Source organism: Bos mutus, chromosome 11 (genome assembly GCF_027580195.1).
Source record: "Bos mutus isolate GX-2022 chromosome 11, NWIPB_WYAK_1.1, whole genome shotgun sequence".
Taxonomy (NCBI): Eukaryota; Metazoa; Chordata; class Mammalia; order Artiodactyla; family Bovidae; genus Bos; species Bos mutus.
In genome coordinates this window covers 68,453,945-68,473,278 of record NC_091627.1, presented here as the reverse complement: position 1 = coordinate 68,473,278, position 19,334 = coordinate 68,453,945, and the positions used below count along the sequence as shown (strand labels likewise).

Genomic DNA, 19,334 nt, shown 5'->3' with positions numbered 1-19,334 from the left:
GAAGATCATGGCTTCTTTAACCAACTGATGTGAGTTTGAGGTGTTTGAATATCCAGCTGACAACTAAACCTGTGGGGCTTCTGTTGTTGTGTAGTTACTAAGTCATGTCTTTTTTGACCCCATGGACTGTAGTCCGCCAGGCTCCTCTGTCCATGGGATTTTCCAGGCAACAATACTGGAGTGGGTTGCCATTTCCTTCTTCAGGGGATCTTCCCGACCCAGGGACTGAACCTGCGTCTCCTGGTTGGCAAGCAGATTCTTAATAATTGAACCACGTGGGAAGCCCATGGGCCTACTACTCTGGAAAAATACAAGAGAAAATAGATATTTGGTATTAGGGTAACGGTTAAGCCCAGAAGACTCTAACAGAAACCAGAGAAAAGAGAAATGGAAGCCTGAGGGGAAGAAAGAAGAATCAGAGGTTACAAAGAACAAAAAAAAGGAAACCAGAGGAGTTAACTTACACTTCAAATGAACATGGTTTGCATAAGTTTAAAAATAAAAGCATAGCTCTGGAACCATTATTTTGGTTATAGCATGTTTATTTCTTTGTTATCTAGTATTAACCCTTACAAGCTTCCTCAATTCTCTCCTAAACGTAACTCTGATCTGTCAATTGCACACAAACCCAAGTGTCTATTTGGATGTCAATAGTGTTGTCCACTGGGCTTCCCTAGTAGCAGAGGTGGTAAAGCATCTGCTTGCAATGCAGGAGACCTGGGTTCGATCCCTGGGTCAGGAAGATCCCCTGGAAAAGGAAATGGCAACCCACTCCAGTATTCCTGCCTGGAGAATCCCATGCACAGAAGAGCCTGGTGGGCTACAATCCATGGGGTTGCAGAGTCAGACATGACTGAGCTACAAACACACAACAGTGCTGTCCACCAATTATTTCTGGTTCTGTCTCTTGTGGCACGTGAGTTCATTGATTCAATGAAGTTACACGGAGCTGTGTGACTTGCTTTGGCCAATAAAATGTGAACAAAAGTGCCATGTGTAACTTCTGGAAAGAGATTTTAAAAACCAGTGCCCCTGATTCATCACTTTTCTTTCCCACTTTGCAATAACCTTGGAAATATTAAAATGAATTCTCTTATCAACTTGGGCCCCCGAGTGACTCTGCTAAGCAAAGTTCCTTCCTCTCCAATATTGGTCAAACAGCATTAAGGGAAAAAAACCAAGCTTTTGTTGTGATAAGCCACTGAAATTTCAAGATTTTGTTATTACAACATAAACTGTCCTTAACATTCTTTAAGTCAGTCAACTTTATGCTGAAAAGGTTCATGGCGAGTCCACTATCAATAGGATTCTCAATGAAAATCTGTATTTCCCACACACCAATCACAGTCATTAGTGCCTTACAGTTACTGCTTTAAATTTTTTTCCTTTTCAACTGTCAAACACTATTTCTCCTTTAAGTTTCACAAAAGAGATCTTTTTCTCCAAGAGGCCACTGAGTATTCAACTTCCTCCAACATTCTTTTTTTCCATCTCACAACTTGTATCTTCACCCACTTCCTTCATCTGTTTCAAAGAAAATGTCCCTACCATTTTCTAAGGTTAAAAGTTCCATATGTAATTCTGACTGTGCTTTCTAAGAGCTCCATATATTATCAATTATCTGAGCTCCAGGTTTTTATAACTTCTTTTTTCCCAATGATTCTTTCTGTTCTATCATTCACCATTACCCTTAAGATACTTAGTGTTCCTTGAGCTATCAATCTTTTTCAGAGAGGAATTCTATTTTATCATTATAAGGAGTTAAGAAATGACCAGGAAATATGTTTTTTATTGAAATTGTTCTTTCAAAGTTAGGAATGACCTCCCAGAACTAAAACATAATGTATGGTTCTGTAGAATACCACACAGAATACCATCTATACTCAGAAACACGGATAGATTTTAAAAGCATAGTACTGAGTTGTGTAGTAAAAAATTAACCTTGGGAGACCAGCAGAGTGGCCAAACATAACATTCCTTTCAAAGGTGGAAAAGTTTGGGTAAAAATCAATGACAAATAGGGAGAAGAAATGATAACAGAGGGCAAAGTAATGAATAAGTAGGTAATATAATGAGAGAAATCAAGTATTAACATGGGTGCCTTAAAAAAGCTCAGAGTAAGAGATGGTATTCTCTTAGTTCAATTATAACAGATGCCTGGAGGCTGAAGCTATATATTTACTAAGTCTACCACTGCTCCTGGGACTCAAAAAAGTTGAATGGAAGTCTGTAGGTCAACCAGACAGAACTGACACCACTCTGGGAGACACTGCCATACAATATGATGAACTGATGGACTAATTATTAATGACTGAGTGGGATTCTACTGGTTTGGCCAAAGAAGCTTGTTCTTTCTGTAACATCTTCTGGAAAAGCCAGAAATAACTTGGCCAACCCAACAGTAATGTGCCAGTATCCACTTTGGCTCTTACTTTTCAGATTATATATACTAACATGGTATAACATTGCTACTGTTGACCAACTACCTTAAGTACATAAGTCTTATGATGATATTCATGATCAAATGTACTAAGGAGCATGTAATGTCAATAGAAAATGACTGACATGAAGAATAAATGGACTTACTAGCTATTAACATCAGCTAATTTCTATACTCAAGAGTTCTCTTTAGAGTCGACCATAAGGTATTAAAACAGATTATAGTAGATGGAGGGAAATGATCAGTCAAAATAGTGCAAAAAAGTAAACCATGGTTTTATAAGACAGAATAGTTTTTTCTTTAAATCTATCCCTAGCCCAGAGTGGCTCCTCCAAATGTTAGGCATATTCATACCGATACTACTGTTTTGTCGCATATATGCTACACTAAATGTAGATGCTAAGGCAAATATGATCATTTTGGTGTAAGAGTCTCAGCCAAGGGCCAAAAGGTGATCTTTGCAGTAAAGGACTACTCTCGTCCCAAGAAAGGTTTGTGTGTGTGAAGTCGCTCAGTCGTGTCCAATTCTTTGTGACCCCATGGACTACAGGCCGCCAGGCTCTTCTCTCCATGGGATTCTCCAGGCAAGAATACTGGAGTGGATTGCCATTTACTTCTCCAGGGCATCTTCCCAACCCAGCGATTGAACCGGGGTCTCCTGCATTGCAGGCAGACGCTTTATCCTCTGAGCCACCAGGGAAGACCTAAGAAAGGTTTGGTCCTTGTCTAATTCCTGAGAGGTAACCCCTAAGTACTCTGAATATCCTGTCTATTAGGAGTGGTTTTGTTTACCTGGGGGCCTTGTGCTATGGCAGATATATCATGCACATACATGTGTGGCTAACTGTATGGTTTATGGTAGAGATCCTGGACCACACAGTATCAGCTGAACATCTGGGAGTACTGGAAACTAGAGTCAGCCACATGGGCAGTCAGCCTTCTTATATGTTTGTTTTCTGTTTTATCTCTCCACATTTTAACATACCTCTTTTCGATAAAATGGAAAAAAAAAATCAAAAATGCATGCGAGTTAAATATTATTAAAATAACCTTACCTGACAAATTTTTTCCCAGATCTCATCACAGCCAGCTTTTTCCTGGAAACTTAGTGCCAGATCATAGTTTTCAGCTTCTGACCAAACAATTAATGTATCCTGTTTAAAAATAAAGATTTCTGTCATCACACCAGAAGAAATAACTACGAAGTATAAATAAAAATCAAGCGGACATGAAACAGCAAAGCAATGCCCTCAGATAAGTGCAATTAATGTGCACTCGACTGACACCATATAATTGAATTTTGTTATCCTTTGTACTTTAGTATTATACTGGCAAAGAAATCATAGCTTTGACACTGAAAGCGTCAGTGAGCAATCTTCTGACACAAAAAATATTAAGATATGTTAGCAGGCTCATGTTACCAAGATAACATTTAATCAAAACGTTTGACTAGCACTCTTGGCCAAAGTATAGTATACACATTCAGATGTCTTTAATTATCTCTCTCCCAAAGGTTATGCTTTTGGGGAAAAACTGTCAACTCCCTTATTAAAAACTAAAGTTTGGTTTTAAATTAAAGCACAAGTATAAACACTAAAATCACTATGAGAACCTAAATGAAATGGACTTTTGAAGGATACATAATAATGGAAGTTTAATATGCCTAAAACTTTGAATTTCAAAAAAATGCCATTTGAGCTTATTCCAATTATCAAAACTATAATTTATGAAAACATATTAATTGTTCAGTTAACCAGTATTTATAAATATTATAGCCTCATATTAAAAAATATAAAACTAAAAGTGAGCCCCAAATTAATAAAGACAAAAATTTCAAAATGAAAACATTTCAGTACTTTGGTAGCTCTAACAAGAAAGTAAAAACTATCTTTTAATTAATCTAGGACTCAGATTAACACTTATTTGTTGTACAACCAGGTAAAAAGGACACTGAAAATCTGTGTTCTGGCTTCTTATTGGCCATGCTTCTTGGAAGGGATTATTTGCCATCATGCTTGTATGCTCAACTGCTTCAGCCATGTCTGACTCTCTGCCCACCAGGCTCCTCTGCCTATGGGATTCTCCAGGCAAGAACACTGGAGTGGGTTGCCATGCCTCCTAGAAAGGATGTTCCTGACCCAGGGACTGAACCCTTCTCTTTTGTCTCCTGCACTGGCACAAGACTTCTTTACTGTTAGCACCACCTGGAAAACCCCTTTATTTGAGCAAGCCACTCTTTAAAAAAAACCTTTAGTTGCTCCCATTATGTACAGAAGAGGTTCTGAAATCTTTTTTAAAAATCAAGAGAGCTCTTTTTATAATCAAAATTTTACTAAGAATCTCCATTAAAAAAAATGATAAAAACAAAGCTATTCTGGTTAAAGCACTAGGGCACCTGCAGAGGGTCCATGTTCTTTCCTCAGTTCCTGAGTTTCTTAGAGCTCAACAGATAAGCAGCTGCAGAAATAGTGATCTCCAAACTTTTAAAAACTGTGTGCCTCAAATTATTTACATATTATTTAAGAAATATAATATTAGTAGAGTCATACATACTTTATAAAACATTAATTTCATACTAAAACAGAAATTAAAAGGCTTATATAAAGCTTAAAAAGATAAGCATATTTTAAAAATGTTTAAACTGTAATGGCTCCATATTATTATTACTAAGAATTTTAAGACCCAATATAGTTAGGGCATAGTATATCCATAAATGACAGGAGATACAAATCCATATTTAATGCCATCCTTTTAGTAATTCTGAATTTGGGAGGGAGGGACAACTTTTTATACTACCTATTTTAATCATTGTTTTGGCTTTGTCACTTGGCCAACAGATTACACTGAGAGTGTAAATCTGTTTGACAACTATCTTGTTCACTTGCACTTTCATTACTGTCTTCAACCCATTTTAAGGCACACGCACATTTTTGTTAGGGTTATTTTAGTTGGAAAATATCTGTAAATATTTATCTGCATATACAGGCTATAACAACTCATAATAGGTGGGGAACAGTCTTCATGGAAATGTTACTCTTCTCTCAGAAAAGCGAAAATTGCTCAATCATGTCTGACTCTGCAACCCCATTCTCCAGGCCAGAATACTGGAGTGGGTAGCTTTTCCCTTCTCCAGGAGATCTTCTCAGCCCAGGGCTCAAACCCAGGTTTCCTGCACTGCAGGCAGATTCTCTACCAGCTGAGCCATCAGGGAAGCCCAAGAATACTGGAGTCGGTAGCCTATCCCTTCTCCAGTGGATCTTCCTGACCCAGGAATTGAACTGAGGTCTCCTGCACTGCAGGTGGATTCTTTAAAAGTTGAGCTACCAGGGAATCCCCTTCTCTCAGAATACTGTGCTTATTTTTGATTCTTCACCATGTGACTTCATTAAATATTAGCAAAATTCAATTTTTGATAAACAGGTTTCTTCTCCAATGATTCTTACTGTGCATTCCATTTTGGAGATCACTAGTATAGCAGAATGAATGAAATCCAAAACCCTTTCTTTATCCAGGTATTTAATGCCCCTTCCATTTTGGTTCCAATCTATCTTCCGAGAAAAGTCCAAGTAAGCAACAAAGTCTGAATTAAAATGATGCAGTATCTTTCTTCTTAACCATTTTCTTTTGTTCTTTCTTTCCCATCCTTAACAGTAAACTCTTTATCCATAAGCCAATCAAAATCCCAGAAACTAAACAGGATTTATATTCAGGATCGTTTTCAATGCAAAGGGGACTGACCTCAGTTCAGTTGCTCAGTCGTGTCTGACTCTTTGCGATCCCATGAATTGCAGCACGCCAGGCCTCCCTGTCCATCACCAACTCCCGGAGTTCACTCAAACTCATGTGCATCGAGTCAGTGATGCCATCCAGCCATCTCATCCTCTGTTGTCCCCTTCTCCTCCTGCCCCCAATCCCTCCCAGCATCAGAGTCTTTTCCAATGAGTCAACTCTTCGCATGAGGTGGCCAAAGTACTGGAGTTTCAGCTTTAGCATCATTCCTTCCAAAGAATACCTAGGGCTGATCTCCTTTACAATGGACTGGTTGGATCTCCTTGCAGTCCAAGAGACTCTCAAGAGTCTTCTCCAACACCACAGTTCAAAAGCATCAGCTTTCTTCACAGTCCAACTCTCACATCCATACATGACTACTGGAAAAACCATACCCTTCACTAGATGGACCTTTGTTGGCAAAGTAATGTCTCTGCTTTTGAATGTGCTATCTAGGTTGGTCATAACTTTCCTTCCAGGGAGTAAGCGTCTTTTAATTTCATGGCTGCAGTCACCATCTGCAGTGATTTTGGACTGACCTCAGGAGGTGGTAAAAAAAATATAGATTCCCATGCTTCTCCCCTGGATACAGGTCTGGATTAAGTCTAAGAATCCTTATTTTTAACAAGGATCTCAGGTAATTCTTTGGATAAGTCAAATTTGAGAACATGATCTAAGTACACCACCAGTTGGTTAACAGAGAAAAGGAAAATGCTGTCAGAGTAGACACCTTCCATCTCTATGTTGTTGTTATTCAGTCAAATGATGACAAAATCCATCTTTCCTTCCCTCTCTTCTCTGTATCTTACTGTCTTGGTAAAAAAAGTACCCGTTAAGAAGGACTGTTTAGAACTGCTTATTCCAAGGGTCAAATTGCTGGGTAAGGGAACATATATAGAGAGCTGGCACAAGAATATTTATACCAGAATGAAGTGTCAAATGCCACAGTTTCTTACATACCAAAAAGCCTAAATTGAGTCAAGCCCAATTTTTCATAGTAAAGTCTGTTTTCAATCACTGTACGTTGTGATCTTCCATTTTTTTCCTAATCAGTATGTGGCACGCGTTATCTTTGCGATGTTATTAATGTTTTGGTTTAAACCAAGGAAAGCATGCTGCTGCTGCTAAGTCACTTTAGTCATGTCCGACTCTGTGCGACCCCATAGACAGCAGCCTACCAGGCTTCCCAGTCCCTGGGATTCTCCAGGCAGGAACACTGGAGTGGGTTGCCATTTCCTTCTTCAATGATGAGAGTGAAAAGTGAAAGCGAAGCCGCTCAGTCGTGTCCAACTCACAGCGACCCCAGGGACTGCAGCACCAGGCTCCTCCATCCATGGGATTTTCCAGGCAAGAGTACTGGAGTGGGGTGCCATTGCCTTCTCCAAGGAAAGCATAGTTTTCCTCTATTAACTAAAACACTTAATCACCACTATATCCTTATGAAGTCAGATTTAAAATGAGCTTTAAAATTATATTTGGTCTGATTGCGTAAAAAGAAGAAGAAAAAATAAAGGTGATTATGTTCAAGCCCAGCATGGGAGTAAGACATGAGCTAGAGAAACCTGACAATTTAGCCTCTACTAACAGGTTTTCACAATGTTGTTTTATTATGAGAAATAGTTATTTAAAGTTTTATATATTAGAAATACATTCTTGAGCCAAATACTGTTTAAATCAGAGGTTCTTAATCCAGAGTCTACAGACACCTTAAAATTTTATCTAAAACCTGATACATAACATCTTTTTTGGGGAAAGGGTCTCTAATTTTTATATATTTGCAAAGAAATCTGTGACACATTTTTAAAGGGTCTAACAAACCAATGAATTATGTTTCAGTTCTCTTCCTTGGTAATGATTCACTTCATTAACATGAATAAAATCTACTCATAAAATTTTTGAGATCCTACTGCTTGCCAGACTAAGCCCATCTTTGCTCCCAATGACTTTGACAAAATTGATACAGGAAGAGCTAAAGTTTTTCCAAAGGAATACTATTTTTTTCTAAAAAAGGAAAACAGGTTATTAGATTTACGAATTCAATTTTCAGGTTCAAAATCAATGTGATGCCTGGAATCAGTGAGATTAACCAGAAAATGCAGCATGTAACTCTCTGTTGTTGTTTAGTCACTAATTCCTGTCCAACTCTTTTGTGACCCCATGGACTGTAGCCTGGCTCCTCTGTGCAGGATTTCCAGGCAAAAATACTGGAATGGGTTGCCATTTCCTTCTCCAGGGATCTTCCTGACCCAGGGACTGAACCTGCATCCTTGCAATGGCTGGTGGATTCTTTATCAATGAGTCACCCGGGAAGCCCCTGCAGTTTGTAACAATAGTTGGCCTAAATGCTTTCTGAGATAGATTTTTAAAGCTATGCATAGTATTACATACAGTATGGTATAACATATAGTCCAAGACAGACATGATGACACCACTTGCAGTAGTAGGGTCTTATCGTCTCAAAATCTGACATATTTGGCATAATGGGAGTAACCCTGAACTAGATCGAGGACCTGGCGGCACCACCCACAGTTTCACTGTCCACTATTTCGATGACCTTCAGCCGAGTATTTAACTTCTTTGATTGTCTTTTCTTACTGGAAAAGAGGAAAATGCTGCCTACAGAAGGATTATTATTAGATGACGATGAATACAGTTATCTTACTGTGCTTATGTCAGGTACTGTGCTAAATCAATTTTCATATATTAATTCAAAACAATTACATGAGTCAGGTAGTATCCCCACTTAAAAAGTGAGGTTCAGAGAAAATTTGCTCAAAATCATAGATAGAAATAATGGAATTAAAAACAGTTAAAGAGTATCCATGAAACTCTAAACCCATGTTTCTATCACTATGCCCCCCAAGAAATGTGAACAAATTCTAAAAGATGGCAAAATGAACTTGCTTCCCAAGCGTCTCTCCTGTGGCATTGTAAGAAACAAGTGAAGTTAAAGTGTCAGTTGCTCAGTTGTGTCTGACTCTCTGTGACCCCAGGGAGTTGGGCCTGCCAGGCTCCTCTGTCCACAGAACTCTCCAGGGAAGAATTCTGGAGTAGGTTGCCATTTCCTTCTCCAGAGGATCTTCCCAAACCAGGGACTGAACCTGCATTGCCAGCAGTTTCTTTGAGCCACCAGTAAAGAAAGGAAATAAAATAAATAAAAAGGACCCTAAACAATAATGACCTCTCCATATGATATCCAGATTCCTCCTTGGTTCCATTCCAGACCACTACCCAATCACTGTGCCTCATGTTTCCTACACAATCATTCATGTCCTCTACTTATGCACTTGATTTACAGTTCAAAGTGCAGACTAGATTCTACTCATTACAAATTCATGCAGCTATTTTAATGCAGCATTCAAAATTTTATCAACCTCTTTCCCTCTCACATACTCATTAGTTCATTCCTCATAATGGTTCTTAGGCTAAACCTCAACATCCTCAATTTTATTGGATTATTTTGCCAATTCAGATACATACAATAAGATTATTTTCATTTCTACCTTCATTTCAGTGGACATTCTAACCAAAATGTAGAATATTCTCAGTCTTTCTCTTTAAAGGATAAGAAACAGCATTTGCTGCCTGACTGGCCCTTCTTTCCTTACCAATTATATTTTCCCTTGGTTTGAAGACAACATATTTTCCTGATGCTCTATTCTTTCCAATTGCTTATTCTTTCTTCTTCACTGTTATCTTCCTTATTCCTGATTACAAACATCTAATCCTGCAGTATGCCCTGTCAATTCTATCTTCACATATATCTCAAATCTAACCACCCCTCCTCTTTCCATCTCTACTGCCATTATCCTAACTAGATTCAACATTCTCTCTAGCTTACTAGACTCTGCTGCACTCTCTCAACCAGTCTCCCATTTATTGCTTGTCTTCAATTATACAGACTGATGTTACTATTTTGCATCATGTCATTTCTATGCTGAAAACTCAAGAGCTTTCAACCGCACTTTAAAAATTCAAATTAATCATAGTAACCAAACCACAAATAGCTCTCAAACAAGTATTACTGGATGAATGAGTAAATGTCGACAGTTTAACAAGACTCAGCCTTAAGCTCTGTTTTCTCTATACCTACTCTCTCAAAGGTAATCTCTTGTAGATAAAAATAACATTCAATGATTCTCAAATCAGAATCTCCTACACCAAACTCTTACTCTATCTCTAATCCCAGAGTGTCCAATTTTCAGACCTATTCATTTTACTCACATCAAAGCCTAAATGAAAATAAGGCACAGAACAAAATGCAGTTTGCTACCACTCATGCCAATAAAAGGGAGAATTTTATGTAGACGATTGCATGCATATTTGTTTCGGTTCAGTTCAGTCGCTCAGTCGTGTCCGACTCTGCGACCCCATGAATTGCAGCACGCCAGGCCTCCCTGTCCATCACCAACTCCCGGAGTTCACTCAAACTCATGTGCATCGAGTCGGTGATGCCATCCAGCCATCTCATCCTGTTGTCCCCTTCTCCTCCTGCCCCCAATCCCTCTCAGCATCAGAGTCTTTTCCAATGAGTCAACTCTTCGCATGAGGTGGCCAAAGTACTGGAGTTTCAGCTTTAGCATCATTCCTTCCAAAGAACACCCAGGGCTGATCTCCTTTAGGATTGACTGGTTGGATCTCCTTGCAGTCCAAGGGACTCTCAAGAGTCTTCTCCAACACCACAGTTCAAAAGCATCAATTCTTCGGTGCTCAGCTTTCTTCACAGTCCAACTCTCACATCCATACATGACCACTGGAAAAACCATACCCTTCACTAGACGGACCTTTGTTGACAAAGTAATATCTCTGCTTTTGAATGTGCTGTCTAGGTTGGTCATAACTTTTCTTCGAAGGAGTAAGCGTCCTTTAATTTCATGGCTGCAGTCACCATCTGCAGTGATTTTGGAGCCCAAAAAAATAAAGTCTGACACTGTTTTCACATCTATTTCCCATGAAGTGATAGGACCAGATGCCATGATCTTCGTTTTCTGAATGTTGGGCTTTAAGCCAACTTTTTCACTCTCCTCTTTCACTTTCATCAAGAGGCTTTTGAGTTCCTCTTCACTTTCTGCCATAAGGGTGATGTCATCTGCATATCTGAGGTTTTTGATATTTCTCCCGGCAATTTTGATTCCAGCTTGTGCATCTTCCAGCCCAGCATTTCTCATGATGTACTCTGCATATAAATAAGCAGGGTGACAATATACAGCCTTGACGTACTCCTTTTCCTATTTGGAACCAGTCTGTTGTTCTATGTCCAGTTCTAACTGTTGCTTCCTGACATGCATACAGGTTTCTCAAGAGGCAGGTCAGGTGGTCTGGTATTCCCATCTCTTGAAGAATTTTCCACAGTTTATTGTGATCTACACAGTCAAAGGCTTTGGCATAGTCAATAAAGCAGAAGTGGATGTTTTTCTGGAACTCTCTTGCTTTTTCCATGATCCAGCGGATGTTGGCAATTTGATTTCTCGTTCCTCTGCGTTTTCTAAAACCAGCTTGAACATCTGAAAGTTCACAGTTCACATATTGCTGAAGCCTGGCTTGGAGAATTTTGAGCATTACTTTACTAGAGTGTGAGATGAATGCAATTGTGCGCTAGTTTGAGCATTCTTTGGCATTGCCTTTCTTTTTTATATGCATAAAACCTCTAGCAAGATACACAAGAAACTGGTAACACTGGTGGCCTCTAGTAAAGGAAACTGTATGGACAGAATCCAGAGTAGGAGGACTTCAAAGATACTTTCTTATTTTTAACAACATGAATGTATTACCTATTCAAAATAAAAAACATTAAGAAAAAATAAGCACATAACCATATGATAAATGTAAACCTGCTTTCTTCTCAACTTCCCAGTTTCTGGAGAGAACCATCATTTTCATGTCCCCAGAACTCAACACGAGTAACCTTTGTTTCTCTTTAAAAAAAAAAAAAAAAAAAAAATTTGTGTGGTAAAAATATTTTAATTGGAGGATAATTACTTTATGATGTTGTGTTGATTTCTGCCATACAAAAATGTGAATCAGTTAGTTCTCTTCCATATTTAATCATTACTCAAATTTTCCAGCATTTTTTTGAAAATATACTGAAGTTCTGTTTCTTCTTTTCTAATTCCACTTACTACACTTGAACAGACTTTCATTTTCTTGATCTTAATTACTGCAAAGGTCTTGCTACCTAAAGCTCTTCTGTTTCCCTCCCTGCCCTCAATTCAATATTCATAACATTGCCACACTGGGTTCCTAAACAGAGTATTACTTTCACGTTAGGCTCCTACTCAAGAATCTATAATGGCTCCCTTTTGTTTAGCAAACCAAGCTCTCAAATAAGAAACCTCTGCTGCAAAGAGGCTTAATAAATACCTTTTGTGTCCGGTGTACTATTTCCTTCCCTATCACACCTCCTTTAGCAGACACCACCAAGGAGGAGTGAAGATTTCCTCAACGATTCTGGCTCAAATCAGTCTCTCCTTCCCCTTATTTTCTACCACTCAAGTCTCTGGAATAAAGTTACTTTTCATAGTATTTTGTGTTGGTGCATACCAGCTATATAACCTCAGTTAAAAAACTTAAAACTTTCTGTGCCTTAGTTGCCTTATCTGTGAAATGCTTTCAAGGGCTCTCAAGAAGGACTGGGTTAAAGCATTTTATTAGCTATTGTATTATAATTCTGTAATTGTTTCGCTTGTTGTGTCTTGTCTCCCAATAAGACCCAGGACGAAGACTTCTTTATACATCTCTCCCAAACCCAATTAACACAAAATTATGTTCAATATACAAAGCATACACCCTGTAAGTCTGCTTCTGATTTAGTCAAGATCAAGTGAAACTGATTCTAAATAACATAATTTTGACACAGGTATCAGGCACTCTATTTTGTGTCACGCTGTATAATCATTGTCTTTTCCTTCTAATGTATTTAAACACTTTACAAGTTTATGTGCTACTTAAGGTTAAGTATATCTTCTTCCCATTAACTACTTCAATATTGCCCATAGTAAGCAAAGAAAGTGAATCAGTGATTTCTTAGAGTCATCTGACATTAAACTCAACTCATTCTAACTCATTTTGAGCCCATAATTCAGTACTTAGCTCATTTTAGAACTGTAATGTTAAAAGAATGTTAAATATTCCTCTGTATTTAATCAATGTACTTTAATGTAGCAAAATATCCTGTAACTATGAATGTCTCATTAACTCACTGAAAATATTTCTTTTTTAATTAAAAACCCACTAATGGAGGACTTCCCTGGTAGTCTCGTGGTTAAAATTCTACACTTCTAACTCAGGGAGCATGGGTTTGATCCCTGGTCACAGAGAACTAAGATTCCACATGCCACAAAGCATAGCCCAAAACATAAAAATACCAAAAATTCCCACTAATGATCAATATATTTCATATAAATTTTGGAAATAAGGGGCTTCCCACATGGCGCTAGAGGTAAAGAGCCCGCCTGCCAATGCAGGAGATATTAAGAGACATGGGTTTGATCCCTGGGTCGGGAAGATCCCCTGGAGGAGGGCACAGCAACCCACTCCAGTATTCTTGCCTGGAGAATCCAATGGACAGAGAAGCCAGGGAGGCTACAGTCCACGGGATTGCAAAGAGTCGGACACGACTGAAGCAACTTAGCAAGCACACAATTTTCTAGGCTAATTTATTGAATATGCAAATGATAACATTAAAAAAAAGATAATTCTAATGAACATAGAAAAATATTAATGTGCTTGGAAATCCCAATTTGTATAACTTGGTAAAAAGGCAAATGAAACAAGATCTGGTGAAACAAACAAACATAACATAACCCTTATATAGTTCTTTGATTTCTATTAGAAAAGTATAGTTAATTTAAACAAATATAAAGATAATTAAACAACTGACCCCATCTACATAGGTTTTTCATTCTTATAAACAAAGCTTTTCCAGAATATTCTTACTGCTTAAGAGTTCTTAAGCTTTATTAGTAAAAGTACTAAATTATTAGTACTTTAATGTTATTTAGTAAAATTAAATTTTCAATGAGGGAAAATATTTTTTAAAAAGTCCTAATGGTATATTATTTAAGTGTGATTAATTACAAAAACTACTCCCCTAATGGCATTAAAAAAAATTTTTTTAAGTAAAGATCTCTCTCCTGCATTATTTAAATTTGCTAGCAGAGTAACAAGACACACAAAATTATGTCCCAAAGTTTCTAAAAATACTCACAGAACCATTGCGTAATTCTGAACTAATGATGATGGATTATTTTATACACAAACCTCCACCATAAGGGGATCTTTCCAGTTAAAACAACTAAAGGATTTTATATACAATTTGAAAAGACTTCATAATATAACTAATTTGTAGGGAGTCATACTTAAGAAAATACTTTCTGAGAATTTTATATTTATGCAGATGGAAAAGAAAATGATTACAAAATATTAGTATGTGTTTCCCCATGAAGAAAGCAAGCAAACAAACAAAAAAATAAACTGAAAGTGGCTATCTGGTGTAAGTCAATATAAAGACAGAGAATAACCACCTGACTAGCTGACTTAAAAGAAATATCTTCAGGGTTCAACACAGAACAAATGTTTGATTCTCTATCAAAAAACAAACAGTGTTTTATAAGCAGAAAAAAACTATTACTTGAATATTAAAAATTCAAAAATATGTCAAATTACTGATTAAGAATGTATTGTATACACAAAATAATTGTTTTAACAGTAAGACTTTTACTAACAATGCACTGTGTAATAGACATATAATTTCATTTCTCCAACTGTAAAGTATTTGTTTCTGAGCATCAAAATTTTCACTGATCTTGAAGAGAGTAGGCACTGATGATATAAATATAATGATCTTTTCCTTCAAATTATTTATTTTTTCCTTGAAAAACCTCTGCCGTATTCACTTTACACACTGCACACACACACACAAATTACACTGGAAAATTATCTTTTCCTCCAAAAATCTCTGCCATATTCACTTTACACATCACACTAAAAATCAGTAATAATCCAAATTTCTAACGACAGGTGTATATCATATATCATACAGTGTTTTTAAAAAAAGCCCAACTAGATCTGCATTGTTAACATGAACAAATCTTCAAAATAGCGCTGAGTGAAAAATGAAAGCTGCATAGTACATGTAAGAATAGGAGATCAACTGTGCAAAGTTTAAAACAAACAAAAGACTACATATTATTTATGGATACATACATATGCAGAAAAGGTATAAAAGCATGTACAGAAATAATACACATCAATTTCAGAATAGTGGTCACCTATAGGGAGGATGGAGAATGGATAGAATGAAATGGGTACAAAGAGAGTTTTAATTCTATCCACAATGTTCAACACTACAAAAAGGTTTGAAACAGATATGGTAAAATGTTAACATTGTTAAATTTGGAGGTGTTACACAGACGCTCATTATATTATTCTCTATACTTTTCAATTTTGAAATTTTTCATAATAAAAAAGAAAACATTCACAGAATAAAGGGAAGGTTGAATCACTGCTGCCACTTCCAGATTAGATGATTAGGCACACTAATACACAACACAGATTTTCTTTTACCAGATAAGACAATAAATATTAACAGATAACATTACATAATAAGCAGTGTACACTTTCATAAAATATTCATTGGTTATTATATTAAAAATATACAACAATTAAAGAACAGGATGTTAATAGGTTCTACTTCAAAAGTTTTACCCCTATGAGTCAAAGGATCTACTTTCACACCACAAACAGGCTTTCCTTGCTTTAAAGAGTACTCCTATGAATTTTCTTTTATGCCATTTCCTTTAACTGTGATTGAGAATAAAGGGCTTAGTGTACAGTGTATAGAAGATACCTGGTAAGTAAGACTAATGAATACATCGTATTCTACTAAAAACTAACAGTGGCTCAATTTAAAGATAACACATTACTGCCAGTACAAAAGCTTTCACTTTTCAGTTTGAAACTTATAATCTGCAAGGAAAATACACAGAGTATGTAACTTTGTTTACCAAATGTTTTTTTTCTTGTCAGGAAAGCTTTCTCATTCTTTGTCTGATTAATACTTCCTTGATCACAGATGAAGTCTTTCAAATTAAAGATAAACAACTACTTGCCTGCTGTTTTTGATATGCAGTGTTTGGATTTATCTTTGATTCCAAGAGTAGTGATCCTGAAAGTTAAAAAAATAATATTTATAAGTTTCAACTTATAAAACCCTGAATAAAACATCAGAATACACATTAAAAACACAACTTTTTTCTTCCCGCGGCAAGACATCTGAAGTCATCAAATTTACTCCAGTTTATATTTTTCTCTCAAGATCTGGACTTTGCATTAGAACATATCATTCTATCCCCATAATACTCTTAAGGGAAAAAAAATCCATCTAAGACCAACATTCAGACCAAGAATATACAGAGACTAGATGACTTATAGTTTTATTGAAAGGAAAACTTTTAAGGTCTAAATGACCACCTGAAACCAAATTCTTTTTAACAAAGTTATTTTTATTGCATTTCCAGTTTAACAAATAAAACAAATTACAAAGTACCACAACAGGGATCTAAATACTTTGCACACAAATTACAGAACTGCATTTATCCTTTTCTCTTTAAGAACAAAAGGCCATCTCATGTAAAAATAAATGTCTATGATTACTTTAAAAAAAAAGGTGCAAGAGTACAAGATGTGTCGAAAATAAACCGGACTATTATTCTTTTATCTGCACGTTATCAGCTGCTCAAATCCAGCGATCAGATTACAGTGAGGAAGGTGTTCTCATTAAGGCTGTACATTTTATCATTTAAAAAAATTTCACATTAGACTCGTACAATAAATCAAGGAATACAAGTTTACAGTCTGGTCTGCTGTCCTAACTTGTTTAAGTTGTAAAGTATTCACTTGTTCACAGCACCCTCTACAAAGATAGCCTGGAGGGATCCCAGTCTGAAGATGTATGTGCTTGTAAGTGCATGTATCGTGGCAACAATCTGCAATAACTCCAGGAAAAAGGCGTCTTTTGGTTTTCCCCAGCACCTGTCTACTGTGACAACTGGAGCTTGTTAATAAAATCAGTTTTTTAAAAAGAGTGAAGTTTCACTAAATTTTTTGTACCAGAGATATAATGTGTAAGAAAATAAAGGGGGACGGGGAGGGTCAGAAGGAGAGCACTAAATTGTTTTTCATTACTTCCTCCCTTCCCTCCCACACTCTCCCCGCTTCTTTAAGAGGCCAGACTGCAGAGAAAGGGCTCAAGTGTCTTAATAAGGCTAGCAAGAGGAGGAACACACACTCGGCGTCCGACTAAGGGTAAATCCCGACAAAGTAGTTTGTTTTTACCTTACTGAAGTGAAGACACAAAATTCAATGCGCCGTTCCAAGTGGCTGGCAGTAACAGTACTCGGCTCAGGGCCTAAACCCCAGGCTGTGCCCAAACCGTAGGCATTGTCCCCTATCCTACGGTTCCAATAACCTTACCGTCGGACTCTGCCCGAACCAGCAGCGACATTCCCTTGAGCTCCTCCACATAGGTAGAGGAGACGTGCCCGGTGCCTCGGTCGTCCCATTGCCGGTCTTCGTTCAGGGTATAGACCTTCACTCGCCGCCGCGTATCCGACATGGTGACTGCGGTCCCCACTGTTCCAGCCGCCGCCTCCTTGCTCACCTCCTTTACGCCCCTCACTCTTGAGAGACGGTAGCGGCGGTGGCGGCAGCGGCGGCGGCGGCTCCGGAGAGGCCCGAGTTCACCATGGCTCCCAGGTTCAGCCGCGGGAAAGGGCAACAGGAGCCACTGAGACCTTGCCGCCCAGATTCCCAGTTACCTCTCACTTCACCCCCGAACGCACCCACCCTCCCCACCCTTTACCCCCCAGAGCTCGCTCGCTCTCCCGCCGCCGCCGCCGCCGCCGTCGCGGTAACTACTAAAGACCCGCCATCTTGTAACCCGATTCTCTCTGCCTTTCTCTTCCTCCTCCAGCAGGTTCGCACGGGCTGTCCTAGCAGGGGCTACGGCGGCCGACGAGTCCAACGTGTGACGCCTCCGTTTCTGCACGCGCTACCCGCGTTGGCCGTGCTCAGTATTCTCGCGAGGAGGGGTAGTGGAGTAAGGTGGGTGGGTCTAAGTGCGACTTCCTCCTCTCTCGGCTCCGCCTGCAGGCGTGGGCTCTCGCCAGGTGGGCGGTTCTCGCGAGCTTCGGGTCTCCGCTGGTGCCGCGAGACTCTTCTCCGGACTGGCGGCGAGAGCGGAGTTGTGGTTTCGGCTTCTGGCGGTTTGTTGGGGCTGCGCCCGGCGTGTAAGGAGCCGTGGGATCCAGCTCTGTGGAAAAAACGAAGCAAGTCTGGGAGGTACGCATCCTTGGACGGGACTCACCGTGAGCAGAAGGGAAGGAAATGTGCTCACACTCCATAATGGAAGCTCGCCCTTTCAGCCTGTGAGAGAAAAATAGTTTAAACCTCTTTCTGTGAAGACGTTAGCCCTTTAATGGGACTCGAAACCCACTAAAACTCGCTAAGGAGTCTGCTACAGTTAAGCATCTCCTCAGGAAGTGTTCTGTGGATCTCCAGGAGATTATAACATCGTACAAAAGTGCATTGACAATTTATTTCTCGTTCAGGCGTTTTACCGTCAAGCTTTTGGTGGCTGGCATACTTTCCGCTTCTTGAAAACAGTGTCCTTCCTGCGTCGGTAACCTCGGAACATAAGTCTTCAGATAAGTTTAGGCAAGTGGCGGGGAACTACCTTCCTAACACATCTAAGAGCACTGTTTCCATATCTTTGAGTGTCTCCTGCTGGCATTTCTAGCGTTCTCTCTCGGGAGGTCTTCCGAGCTGAATAAGCGAGGGAGCAATTCTCTGGGCGTTCGCGTCGGTTGTCACACATCACATTGTCAGACACTGCGCGGTAGATACGAGCCGTGCGCTGTATTGTTTGTCAGTCGCTGTTCGTTCTTGGTAGATTCTTTTTGTTTGTTTTTAAAGAGAGTTCCAGCTTGTTCTGCCGCCAGCTCTTAACAACCCTTTAGTCTGAAGGGTGAAAATCGAGCGAGATCGACAGGTTTTACCCTGCGGCGCATCTTGGGAGTTGTAGTTATTCCTTACCAATGGTGTTGTCAAAACGTGCTTCTCTTTTTAC

The 19,334-nt window shown here is 38.7% G+C and overlaps 1 protein-coding gene and 1 long non-coding RNA gene across 8 annotated transcripts in view; one reads left to right on the top strand and one right to left on the bottom strand.

Moving 5' to 3' along the window:
• The window catches only part of PPP4R3B (protein phosphatase 4 regulatory subunit 3B), a 52,844-nt gene extending 34,785 nt beyond the window's left edge, over positions 1–18,059 (bottom strand). The window contains exons 1-3 of one of the 2 annotated variants that reach the window (XM_070379545.1): positions 17,681–18,059; positions 16,318–16,373; positions 3,496–3,594 (exon numbers count right to left, since the gene is read on the bottom strand). In XM_070379545.1, the coding sequence (XP_070235646.1) occupies positions 3,496–3,594; positions 16,318–16,373; positions 17,681–17,822 (297 nt within the window). In that variant the 5' untranslated portion in view covers positions 17,823–18,059. The remainder of the gene's footprint in view (positions 1–3,495; positions 3,595–16,317; positions 16,374–17,680) is intronic. The other variant, XM_005889463.3, reaches the window with a different exon arrangement.
• Positions 18,060–18,413: 354 nt separating this feature from the next.
• The window catches only part of LOC138989902 (uncharacterized), a 201,168-nt gene continuing 200,247 nt past the window's right edge, over positions 18,414–19,334 (top strand). For 3 of the 6 annotated variants that reach the window (XR_011466080.1, XR_011466077.1, XR_011466075.1), the window contains exon 1: positions 18,414–18,547. This is a non-coding gene — a long non-coding RNA (uncharacterized lncRNA). Of the gene's footprint in view, positions 18,548–18,781; positions 18,923–19,334 lie in introns of those variants that run through there. The other 3 variants (XR_011466079.1, XR_011466078.1, XR_011466076.1) reach the window with 2 other exon arrangements.